Genomic DNA, 12,475 nt, shown 5'->3' on the forward strand with positions numbered 1-12,475 from the left:
AAGAGAAATCCAAATCAGGATTTAGAAGTACAATAAATCATTATTATAACTAAAGAAAACCTAATAGTGGGGAAGATCTGTGTGTTCTACTCCTTCTGGTGGATAGCACTGACTATGGATAACATAGCATATCCACCACTGACTGGTGGATAGCAGCAAGAGCTACTTCAAACCAGAACGCTTCTTAAAGTGCCTTTTACCATGAGTGTTATTTAATGTTCACAGGTGCTGTGTACTTAAAACTGTCTCTGAAGTTACATGAGGAAGGAATGAAATTGTATACTTATGCACCAAATTTAAAAGCCCAAGGTTAAAAACTGGCTTGTAATACCTTATTATTTATAAATTCTTACATTCAGTTAAGTTATCCAGTGTTGGTTTTTATGGAGGTGATCCAGAAAACTGCTTTCAGTTCTGGAACGACTGACCTCCTTCTAATTAGGTGAAACTTGGCATGTCTCAGATCTACAAAAAGCACAAAGACTACAGGTACAATACTTTATAAAAAAGATTTCATTAAATACTGTACTTCTAAGATCATCACAGCTGAGAAACCACCATTTTGTTTCACTTATTGTTTGGGAAAAAGGCAAAATGTAGCCAGAAAACAATAAGATTGCTCGTTCCTCAGCTGCAGAATCTTTTTTCCAGAATAAATCTTTATGCTGCTTCCCTCTCCTCCTAATGAATGTTTTGGTGACTTGCTGGCAAAAATGAAAACAGGCAGAAAGACAATAGTTTGGGAAGAGTCTTTTCACTTGGGAAAAACTACTTTATAGTAACTGTAGCATAATCTGTCGTAACTCCAAATATAGCAGAGGAGTACAAAAAGAAAGCAGCAATGGTAAGTGCCTCCCTGGGTATTTCATTGGAATTACAGCTCTCTGGCTGTAGTTCAGGCATTTAAACTGACCCGTTTTAGGTTGATATCAATCTATTAACAGGCACGTAGATTGACAATTGTAACTAAGCTGGAGTGAGATGCAGTTTCAGGAGATAGCCTTCAAAAATACGGGTGAAAGAGTGACAGAATCAACCATGCAATAACTGAGGTTTATACAATAAATGATAGCCAAAAGCGTATCATGACCACCATTTACAGTTTATCGTGACTGCCATTGTTACTTTATGCAGTTCTTAATATGGAGGAGATTGTGTGTCTAATCCTGTACACACTATTGCAAAATGTTCACTGAATATTCTTTTCCAAGAGGTAAATGTATTTTTTAATGTAAATTGACAGATTATTACCTTCAACCTTGAGCCATGGAGCGAAACTTTAGAAAGCTGACTACAACGGTATTTAACATTTTCTATAAAGATACACAGAGATCACAGCTCAGGAGGGACCCTTTGCTGCACCCATGCCCCTTTCCAGATGAACTGTGTTTTCAGTTTCCCTGTATTCTAAAAACATCACAGAGGTGATGGGATTTTAGCACAGATGAGAAGTACTGTAGTTATGGAAATGTCACTATTTTGGTGAATTCTAGTCCTGTGTCCAGTGGGAACAGGAAAAGTAATGTAGTGAGTAGGGGCAGAATCAGCTACTGGGCCTGAATTTGGGGTGTAGCTGTGGCAAGTTGGCATGCCTTTAATTGCAGAAAGGCCTAGGTTACATTTTTAATGCTCCTGGGAAACCAGACAACACTAACAGTCATATGTGAACCCAAGGGATTAGTAAAAATCACTCAAAACCAAAACAGAGACCGAAAACTCCACAATCTTTTAAGGAGGAAACCTTGTTATTTTTTACCTCTTGTGTTTGAATGTATTTCAATGTAAAACTTCAGCAAAGTACTAGGACAAGTTTGTTCCTATACCTCCCATGAGCCACAGCATCCAGAGAGCTCTTCCTCATCTCTGTCAGCCATTCAGAGAGCGGCTGGTCAAAGATGCATCCATTGACCTGCTTTGGCTTGTTTTTCATGACCAGAGTACTTCACCCATTCTCAGATGGACCTGCTGACAGAACAGGATGGTTTTGCCCCAAAATCCAGTCCTTTAAAAGGAAAAGCTCTCTTGTTGAATGCTGAATGATAGTGTAGGACTCTTGGCTAGAACTTGTCCACTATCAGTAGTCTTTGGAAGGTTACCAAAAGCTTGTTCCCAAGCTGCATGACCTAAATCAATTTCTTTTTCTCCTGGAAAAGTTAGCAGGAGTGGGGGCCCCAGCTCCAGGTGGTGCCCTGGTGTGGAAATGACAACAGAGGACAGACATGCCAAGGTCCCTTCTGCACATCCAAGGCTGATGCTGGCATGGGTGCCAGGGTAACATGGAGACACTGGGGTGGATGGGGAGCAGGAGGGAGAGGAGCCCATAAAGAAGGCCATGCAAAGCAGAAGAGGAAGGTACCAGGAAGAGGGCGCATGACTTCAAGGAGCTGCCGATGGTCTCTAAACCAGAAGAGCAGTCAGGATGGCAGCTCCAGTGCTTCAGGATCTCCCAGCAGGCAAACCTGACACCACGGAAGGCAGGAAAGAGCAGGCACCATGCCTTGCCTTAGCTAGGATTGATAAACATCCCTTGTAACACAGAGCATCCAACATGAAAGTTCTGTGTCTTGTGTGATCCTCCTGTAGGACACAAGCTCTCCTGCATGTTGATAGCAATTAGCCTCACAACTGCCGTGCATTTGGACATGCTCGGTTTGTCTGCTTCACGTGCCATGTGTACGATCTGCTGTGCATGTACAACAGTGTGAACATGCAATGCAGCTAACTGGAGCCATCCTGGCTTTATACTTAGGATCTCTAGTCCTGTGTTTGATAGGGCTGCACTCACTGATGGCTGGTGGCACATAAATTATCTGTCACTGATGTGCGAGTTGTGGGAGGGCAACCTCCACCCAGCAGGAGGTACCGCAGAGAGAATTCCTCCTGCCCTTTTCTCTAACATGCTGCAAGAATAAATCACCTACTCAGCTCTAAATGGTGCTTAAGTGATATAATGGAGTTCTTCCCTGGCCTGTAGACAGAGATAACAGCACTTTGATCTAGCACTGATTAAAACCGTGTAAGTCTGATGTTTGTTTCCAAATAAATATTTTATAACAAAAATGAAGTTGAAAAATAGAATTTGACTACAAAAGCAAATCTGGGATAAATAGAATAAGGACAAGAGGGCTGTTCTTTAACATTAATATTTGTATTCAAAGATATCCTAAAGGCATGCAAGGAACTTTGATGTCTAATTCCTTAATATTTGCAGGATATAAGAGAGCTTTGGAGCTTGCATTATGGGAGAAAAAAAGAGAATATTTGTTTGGCCTCTGCAACACAAGTGAAACGATTTAGTGGGTCTGTAATTTAACTATCGTATCCATTAGCACAGCTATTAAAGGTGGTTTCTTTTCCCAGTTTTCACAGATAGTTTTGATCTTGGGAGGATTGCCATGCTATGGGCAAGCTATTAAATACAGTCTTTTTTAGTTGTAACTTTTAGCTGCTTTGTGATGCAAGTATGACTCATTAGGATGACTCACATAAAAGTGGATCCAGATAACACCACTGTACAAGTTCCTACTCTCTGTTTGCCAAACTATCTTCTCAGCCTGCTAATGACTATGTATCAGGATAATCCACTAAGTGATTTCTTCCTGTACATGCCACATGGAGGAGAAGTCAATATTTATACCTCACATTTGATAGACTTCATTAAATATATTTTGCTAAATAATGCTCTATATTACATATTCCTTGTCTAATATTTGCCCACAGAAGAAGTATTTGTTATGTGAATCAAATGCCTGGTTAAGAAGAGCTAAATGAGTACAACATATTTAATATTTATTTGGTAGCACAACACAGTAGACATAGGGGAGGTGAGAGAGAATGCAAATACAGGAGGAGGAAAAAGTGATCAAAAGGCATAGACAGAACACGAAATATTTCTACATGATGACAGTGATTCTGAGAAAAGTAAGCAGCAAGACAAGCTCAGGTATTTGGATTTTAGAATGTAAAAGTTAAGTATTTTAAGTAACAAATAATACTTAAGGAGGACTGTAAATGACTATTCACAGGCAGACATGTTTTGTCTAAAAGTACATTGCTTCAGGAGAACTCCAGAGGTGATCCACTTCCATAAGATATGGACCGTTCGGGTTCTTCATGTTTAGGGACACCTTTTACCTTCAGTGACAGGTCCTTAGTATAAGAAAATCTTGTTAGAGACTACTTAATGAGAGGTTAGATATGGAGAAATTGTACTGGCTGATGGGATTTTGGGAGAAGTTATATTGCAGAATTCTGGCAAACTGTGTGCGTTAGTCAGTAATATGTTTTTCTGGAAATAACGTTGTGCACTTGTAATGAAAGCAGCATGTCCTGTTTTATTTTCTGAAATACATTCCTTGAGAACAAATGGAAGTCAGAACCGTACAGGAGGAGGAAGGATTTGGGGCATTTATGTGATAATTTGAAGAAAACTCCAATATAGTTTACCAGCAGCGAGATGCTGTGATATGTTTAACACTGAACTTTTAATCTCATAAAAGCAAGTGAGTCCAAGATGTAAACGTATCTCTACTTGACATCAGGTAAATGTGAGAAAAGCTGTACCAGACATTTATAATACTTATTTTAGCAGGTATGTGTTTGCATATTTAGCTGTGGTGTGCTTCTGGTAAATATAATCATGGCATAATTCAATCTAATTTCCTTATATTGGTTCCCAGCTATGTACTTTTTCTGCTGTGTGTATGACTCTGATTATCCAGTCCAGTCTGGACATCCTAGGAATTTCTTTTTTGGTATCCGTATAGACTGGAATTCCTCTGACATCAGTGGATTTTTTTCTTTACCGACCACAATTAAGCACACTGTTATATTTAATATGGAATTTGAAGGGGTTTTATGGGATCTTTCTTAAAAAGACGTGTACTCGTATGTCATACTGTTGGCCTTCATATGTTTAGTCAGTTCTGCTGGTTTTGCATTGTATAACCACAGTCTGCCAACTTTGTTAATGCAAACCTGAAATGTGAAAATTATGTAACTTGAAATTTAACTTTATTTTATTAAGGAAACATTTTGAACATCATGAGCAAATTTTAAAGTATTATTCTCAATTTTGAATGGGACAGCAATTTACCAAAAACCCCTGTGGTACAGAAACATCAGTCTTGAGTAAATATTGTAGTTTATGCTCATCTCTCATAGCTTTCAATTCACTCTCTGAATGGACTCAGTTCTTTTATTGAAATGATATCCCACAAACCAAATGTTGTCCATGATTAATTCCTACATATATTTGCTGGAGCAAGCTCTTATGTTGTGCTGTTGGCATGTTGTGTTTCTGGTTGCACAGTCTCTCTATCCATCGTCATAGCTATACATACTAATTTATGTTATGGATGTGGTTTTGGTTTTGGATTTGCCTGACTGTTTTTCTCTCCTCCAATGTTTTATAGTGCTAGTATCTTCCTTTCTCGGGAGGGTACCTTAGCAAATGTCATAAACATACATACCTACCAGGTTAATAAATGGGAGATGAGTGTTACATACTGAGAAATGGAACTGTATAATCTTCGTAACAAGAAAATTCTCAGAGGATATTTAAACTTGTTCTTCTCATCTGCCAAATCAAATTCTCTTTTTAATTATTCCTAACATCAGCTCTTCTGTGGCGAAACAATGAATACAAGGAGGGACAAGCAGGAACAGAACAGCACTGAAAGCATTGTGCAGGGAATTAAAATCAACTGAAACAGAATGATTCTATGATAAGTGTTAGAATACTGGTTGCAGTACTGAATTACTATCTTTACCTTATTTGATTCCTAGACTGCTCTTATTTTCCTGTACAAGACACAACAATCACAGTGTGGGACCTGGCAGTGGCATGGTAAAACCATACGCACAAGGACAACCAAAGCAGGTCTTACGCAGCAGCCATCTTGTACCACCTCTTTGTGGTCCTCCAATTCGCTCTCCCAGCTATTGCCTTAATGCTAAAGTAGTCAAACTTGAAAAAAAAGGTGAAGATGGTCGATTTTTGGGTCTGCACAGTTTGTTTTTTTTTAAAATCACACCAGCGATTACTGTGAAGTAGAAAAGGACCTTGGAAGGGTCAGGCGTCGATGAAACCCAGACCAAATGCTCTCTCCCAAGAAATAGTTCTTTGCCCCCTGGTGGTGAATTGATTTCGAAAAATACCACAAACCACTTTTAGGAAAATTTATTTAAAATCAGAAAGAAATGCCAATCACTTCAGTGAGCACAAGTAAAAGTAATCTGCTAAGCAATGCTTGGTGTGTCACACAATTAAAAATCCTGTTACGAACAAGCTCTATCAACCTTTGATGGTCACTGCAGAATAGAACGAAAGGAATCAACATCACACTAAAAACTGTACGAGACCTTCAAGCATTTCAAAATCATGTTTCTCATTTTGCTCTTTTTGGGAGGGTTAACATAAATGTCTTGAGAACATAGTATAGCCTTGTGAATCCCTGATTTCTCATGTTGTTACATTGTAGGCAGTGGGAAATAAGTTTGTCTGCACAGCATCCTAAAGTTGTGCCTCTCTCTGGAGATATGTTATCCATACAGTGAGGGCTCTCATTGTGGGAAACATTCCTTGGATAAAAATTCTAAAAGAGCTGTACATCCCTCCAAAAGTCGTCTGGAGGTTTTCAGTTTGCATATGCTGAGCATCTGAATATGTGAATAGAGTACCAGGGTGTTGTTCATGGAATAGTAATAACTAAATTGACATTGAAAGTAATCCACTTGCAGTTAAAGCCATAGATCATTTTGAAAGGTGTCGAGAATACATGGTTTAAAAAGATGGCATATTCCTTCTAATCACTGATTTTGTTTTGTCTTTTAATTCTTGTGCCTCCTGAACTTCTGCTTCCCCATGTTGATATTCTTCAAGAAAATAAATATTAAAATAAAATGACAGACTACTGGCATGTCATGCAGCAAAATATTATGCATTTATGCTGGAAAAAGGCCATTCATAATGATCAAGGCTTTCATATGTTGGCTTTATCCTATTAGGATGTGGCTGATACTCTGAAGAGGAACCTTCTTCTCCCATCCCACAGTCTGTGAGTCATCTTGCAGGATATTAATGTGGCTTCAGGTAGCTTTTCAGTCTGGAAAATGGCGTGACAGGGTATGGCACGCTCAGTAGGCAGGGGCTTGGGTTTTGGCACTAATGATGTAACATGAGGAAAAAGAGAAAAAAAACCCCATAACATAGCTAAAAGGAGGACTGAGCTGCCCAGACCAGGCATGGATTAGCTGTTTCCTAAATAATATTCTTTCATGCCTGATGGACTGTAATAGGTTTCTGATTTTAGCTCTGTTGCTTTTACTTCTCTTTCCATTCCCACATTTCTTTCTTATTACTTTGACTTATGTCTGGCCTGAGGTAACAGCTGGTCTACACAAATGGCATATTCTTTACAAATCTCTCAGCAGGCAGGGCTCCTATAAAGTGATCCTGTCCCCCATCTCTACCCACTGCCACGCTGAATGTTACCTTCCCTTGGTCTCCACTCCATTCCTCTGCTGGTGTGGCTACACTCTAAAACTGCGTTTGCAAAATGAGCTGGCTTTACAAAGAAATCCCTTAAAAAGGCAAACACCACTTGTTTATCGGGATGGAGCACTACAGGATCCGAGGTTACTGCCGCCTCTCTCCTCGCTTTTGCAGGAGAACTCTCTTCCGGTGCGAGTCCTCAAACGTTCCTGCCAGCTGTGAAGCAGAATTCCTGCCTCTGCTCTGCTCTGCTCAGCCTCACTGCTCAGGGAACAGCTCGCTTTCAGCTCTCCGGGTGTAGTTATACAAAGGGCTTTTTCGAATGGGAAAGCCAGTTTAAGCCACGCAGTTTCCTGCCTGCTCTGCCCTCTTGTTCTCGCTCCTTCATCACAGTTCGCTGTCCCCTGGATTGCACGAATGCAGCTGTTTGTGGGTTGTGCTGTAAACTGGATGGCTGAAATAAACCTGAGTTTTTTTGTGTGTATGTGTATATATGAATACACAAACAGCTTTTTTTTTTTTCTTTTTTTTTTTAAGGAAAAACTTGGATCATTTCAGTCATTTGATTTATAATGTGGCCCACAAAGAGCTGAATTAGCACAGTTGAGGAGGCAGCAAACACTGGTGCTGAGGTGGGAACAAGCGCCTGGGCTGGGGGGAGGGTGCAGGAAACTCTTAAGCCAGCTTTGTTAACAGAGAAAACTACTATTACTGTACAAAAAATGTATTACTGAGCACCTGAACTAAACTGCTGGAATAGAAAACTGGAATAGGCTGCAGAGCAGTCAGGCCCTCCAATTGCTGGAGATGAGGCTTTATCTTTAGGAAGCAAAGGGGTGGTCCCTTAATAAGCTCCCCTAGACATCTTCTGTTCGAGACATCAAAATCACAGCCTGTTTAGCTATGCAGAATATGATCGTTGTGAATCCTACTGGGCTTATGAAGCATGTTGGTCTTTCAGTGCTGTTAAAAACGCTAATAATAACCGGTTCATGCCTCAGGCCTTGGGTGCTACTGCCAATTAGCATCAAAACAGAGATTTATTTAAACAAATTATTTCTGTGTATGCATCCTTCCCTTATGGTTTGCAAGGGAGAGCTTTGTGACCGAGCCTACCTGATAGTGGTGCCCGCCTGCATGCGCAGACAAACTCAGGACAGAGAAAGAAAATGCCATCCTTGCCTTCATAGCTCTTAAAGGAGCTGCCTGCTGCAGAGATTACATCCCGAATTAAAACCCTTTCTCTGATCCTCTAGCCGTTTAAATGTCATGCCTGAGTATTCAAATACGAATTTGTATTCAAATACGAATACCTCCCAATGTAAGTAGTTTTAGACTGTAATGAGAAAGCCTCTACTTTCTGTGCTGCCTTTGTGTCAGAGTTCACAGGACTAAGATCTAAATCGTTGTCACTGGTCACCCAATTCACCAGTCATTGCATGCGTCACTGGAGATCTCTCGTGTGTCATTGCAGGCTCACAGCAAAGGCAAGCATTGCTGAATGTAATCAAGTTTGGTTTGTGTTTTAATGCTTTCTCTGAAACCAGGAGAGAGAACTGATTTATTTGATACTGTGGAAGCTTAGTGTGACTTGGATTAATTGAAGTATTGGAGAAGGGGGAAGGGCTATAATGACTCATCAAGAAAAAAAAACTTCTCATGACTTTAAAGAGGAAACCAGAGGAATCAGAAAATGATAATGTGTCATTGTTATGGTGGTGCTTGTAGCATTTTAACAGCACTTTCAGCGTTTTCTTCCCAAAATTTCATTATTTATTCCTGGAACATAGAATGATTTTAATGGAAACAGTTAAACTAATCTCATAGTCTAGAACTAAAAAAAAAAAAAGAGTAAATCCTTTTTAGAAATGTTGCATGCAGTATCAGGCCTGCTCTTCCCATGGTTTAAACATCAGAATAAAAAATGAATATTCAGATTTCCCACATTGTTAAACCTGACTGGAATAATTTAAGTATGCTGACTTAAATGTAAGATTACTCTTAAACATGGATTTTAAATAACCAAATCCAAATATCCAAATCCAAACTAGTGCACTTTTTTTCTCCTATTACCCTGTCTAAATTCACATTTCTCTTGATTGAAACCATAATTTATCTGAAGAATTCGGAAATGTTTCTTTCAAAATAGCTATCATCTGCTCTTGTTCTCAAAGGATTGAAGCCACAAGGTACCTGCAGTTGGTTGCCAGTGTTAGGATGGTTTCCCTGGGTCCCAGCAGAACAGAATAGATCATCTGTTTTTATCAGGTTTTTTGAAGGCTGTTTTAACAGCTCCAGCAAGAGCAGCCAGGGGTGGATTTTGAAAGGGGTCATTCTTCATAACAAACTCTGAATGATGAAAAATAAGATGGAAATAACAAATTGCACTAGGTCAACTTAACTAAGGAGGCTTAGGAGCTAATGAGGCAAGACGAAGGAGATATGGAAAACACAGAATGAGTCAGAAGGGAAGAATTTGGAAAATGCCTGTTAAGAGCGATGGAGTATTGTTAATCCCACATATTAAAGAAAAATCTTTATCCTGCTTTAAAAATAATATCACCTTTCTGAACTCTTCATTTGCCCCTGGTTTCTGAGGGTGTTTTGCATCTTTACACTTTGTTCTACAACCTTATGAGGAAGTAACTCTTTGAATCCAAAGGTGGTATTTTTGTGCAAGAAAGCTTGGGGCTTGAGAGCAAGAACATAGATACACCAGGCAACAAAGGGAATTTACGCCATTAATACCGGTGTGCAAAACACAACAGATTTAAGAATACAAGGACAAGGGAAGAAACTGGTCTATACAAGATTCAGTTACTCCAACAAAACAAAGGAATTGATAAATTAACTAGCCTGTGGTTTTCTCTTTACTTTGTCATTCTCTAGAAAAGGATTATTTTTTTGGCTCTGATCAAGTGGGAGAAGCACTTTTGTAAGAAGATCAGAATGAACAGTTAAGCACTCCTTTTCGAGAAGGGTGAATTTAAAACATCAGACACTGTTGGTTAAATTATCATTTCCTGGCAAATGGGTTTGGGTGTCTTTTCAGAAAACAGAGCCAGAGGCAGAATCATGATCCTATCAGCGCAGTGGGCATGCACATGGGATATGGAAACATGAGTTTAAATACCAATCTAATTAATATTTAAATAGTTTATACAAAAGGGAACAATTTCAATAGAAGAGACTACCTAAGACTACTCTATGAGTTGGAAAATTGATAATGGCTATGTTGATTCAAGTCCTTGTTCTGAGTTAAATAGAGCATATTTTAAAGCCGTATCTTGCTATTCCCATGTAGTATCCAAGGCAGTGCTCTACTACAGTACAGTGATTTTGTAAATGGTGACTTCAGGTGCATGAGATTTGCATTTGTTTTTTTTTTTTAATTGGAAAAAATGTTTTCTGAATTTGATTGAGTCATGGATGTTTCTGGGGTGTGTGAAACTGTCTTTTCTTGAAGGTTCTCCTAGTGAGTTATTTACCAGGCCTAGCTGGTTAAACAGATGGTGTGTTCCAAGGAGCCTGAACGTACCACGGACAAGTGATTTGACATTGATAATTTGTATTGTTAAGCCGTTCAGTCTCTTTATTTCTCACCTAGCATTTGTATTAATTTAAGCAGGGAAAGAATGACAGGTCCAGTGGAAACAGCTTAAATACCTAGCTGCTGTTGGTAATCTACTGCAGTGGTTTTAGGGTAAAGACGGCTCCAATAACCAAGCGCATCCTTAAGGAATTAATAACCCCAGCGCACGTCTGAGGGGAACCCAGCGCCCGGGGGGCACGCGGGGCCGCTCTCCTGCTGCGTGCGCCGGCGGGCAGCGGGACCCCCGAACCTGCCCCGGGCGCGGCTGCACCGGCTGCGGGAGGGAGGGAGGGCGGGTGCTCGGTGCGGGCTGTGCGCGTGCCTACCCGGGGGTGACCGCAGGGGCTGCCCCGCAGGAACGGAGCGGGGGGCAGGAAGGGCCGGCAGGAGGCTCCGCTGCCGCTCCTTCGCGCGCTCGTCCGCCACCCCCGCCCCCTTCGCCCTTCCCCCACAACCCCTGACTGCGCGAGCGCCAGCGGTTGCCGGGGTATCTGACGTCACAGCCTGCGGACGCGGTGATTGGGCAGGCTGAGAGCGTGCCACACACCCCCCCCCCCCCCCCCCCCGCACCAGTGGGACTCGTCCTCGGCAGGGCCGGGCCTGTCTCCTTCCCGTCAGAGCGGAGCTGTCGCTGGGCCGTGCGTGGCCTCAGCGGCGCCTCCCCGGCCACGTCTTCGATACTGCCGGGGCCGCGGTCATGGGCAGCCAGCGGGCAGTGCCGCGTCTCCGGCTGCTGCCGCTTCTGATGCTGCTGGGGCTTGCGGCGCCCTGCGCCCGCGCCTGGGACAGCGGCGACCTGGAGCTCTTCGACCTGGTGGAGGAGGTGCCGCGGAACTTCTACGACTTCCTGGGGGTGCAGCAGGTGAGCGAGGGACTGGGGCCCGCGCGATAGTCTCGGGCCTTTCCCGTGGGCACGGGCCTCGCCTGTCACCTCCGTGCCTACCCCGGTCGAACATGGCTGGCTGACTCCCTCTCCGCCGCCGCTCACCGCGGCACAGGGCGCCGGGCAAGCCGCCGGCACCTTGCCTTCTCGCTTGGCGCTGTCGTCCGCCTCCGGCCCTGGCACGCGTGCGGCTGCCTGGCTCTGCCGCGGCGGTCCGGGACACCACCACCACCACCTCCCCCCCGTGCCCCAGTTCCAGTCCTTTCCCCAGCCTCTTCTCTCCCTCTGCAGGGGTTCTGTTCTCCTTCAAAGACTGTTGTGGTTTTTCTCCTTCTGGCCTCACCATAAATCAGCCCTCCCTCTCCCGCTTCACCTTTGTGTGTGCTTACTGCCTGTTGCTCTTCTGAATATATCTGTTTTTCTCCAAATGCATCTAGACAAAAGTAGCTTTTGGGCTTCTTCCACTTTCCGTGTGTATCCTGAGTATGGCTGGTTTTCATCTTTC

The 12,475-nt window shown here is 42.3% G+C and overlaps 1 protein-coding gene across 1 annotated transcript in view; it reads left to right on the forward strand.

The window, feature by feature from the left end:
* The first annotated feature begins 11,650 nt into the window (after nucleotides 1-11,650).
* Nucleotides 11,651-12,475, forward strand: part of DNAJC1 (DnaJ heat shock protein family (Hsp40) member C1) — a 110,278-nt gene continuing 109,453 nt past the window's right edge. Inside the window, exon 1 of the mRNA XM_061351964.1 lies at nucleotides 11,651-11,949. Within this exon, the coding sequence (XP_061207948.1) occupies nucleotides 11,785-11,949 (165 nt within the window). The 5' untranslated portion in view covers nucleotides 11,651-11,784. The remainder of the gene's footprint in view (nucleotides 11,950-12,475) is intronic.

Source organism: Neopsephotus bourkii, unplaced genomic scaffold (genome assembly GCF_033783945.1).
Source record: "Neopsephotus bourkii isolate Nb327-2 ecotype Australia unplaced genomic scaffold, CSIRO-AGI_Nbou_v1 NB_53, whole genome shotgun sequence".
NCBI classification, from domain to species: Eukaryota; Metazoa; Chordata; class Aves; order Psittaciformes; family Psittacidae; genus Neopsephotus; species Neopsephotus bourkii.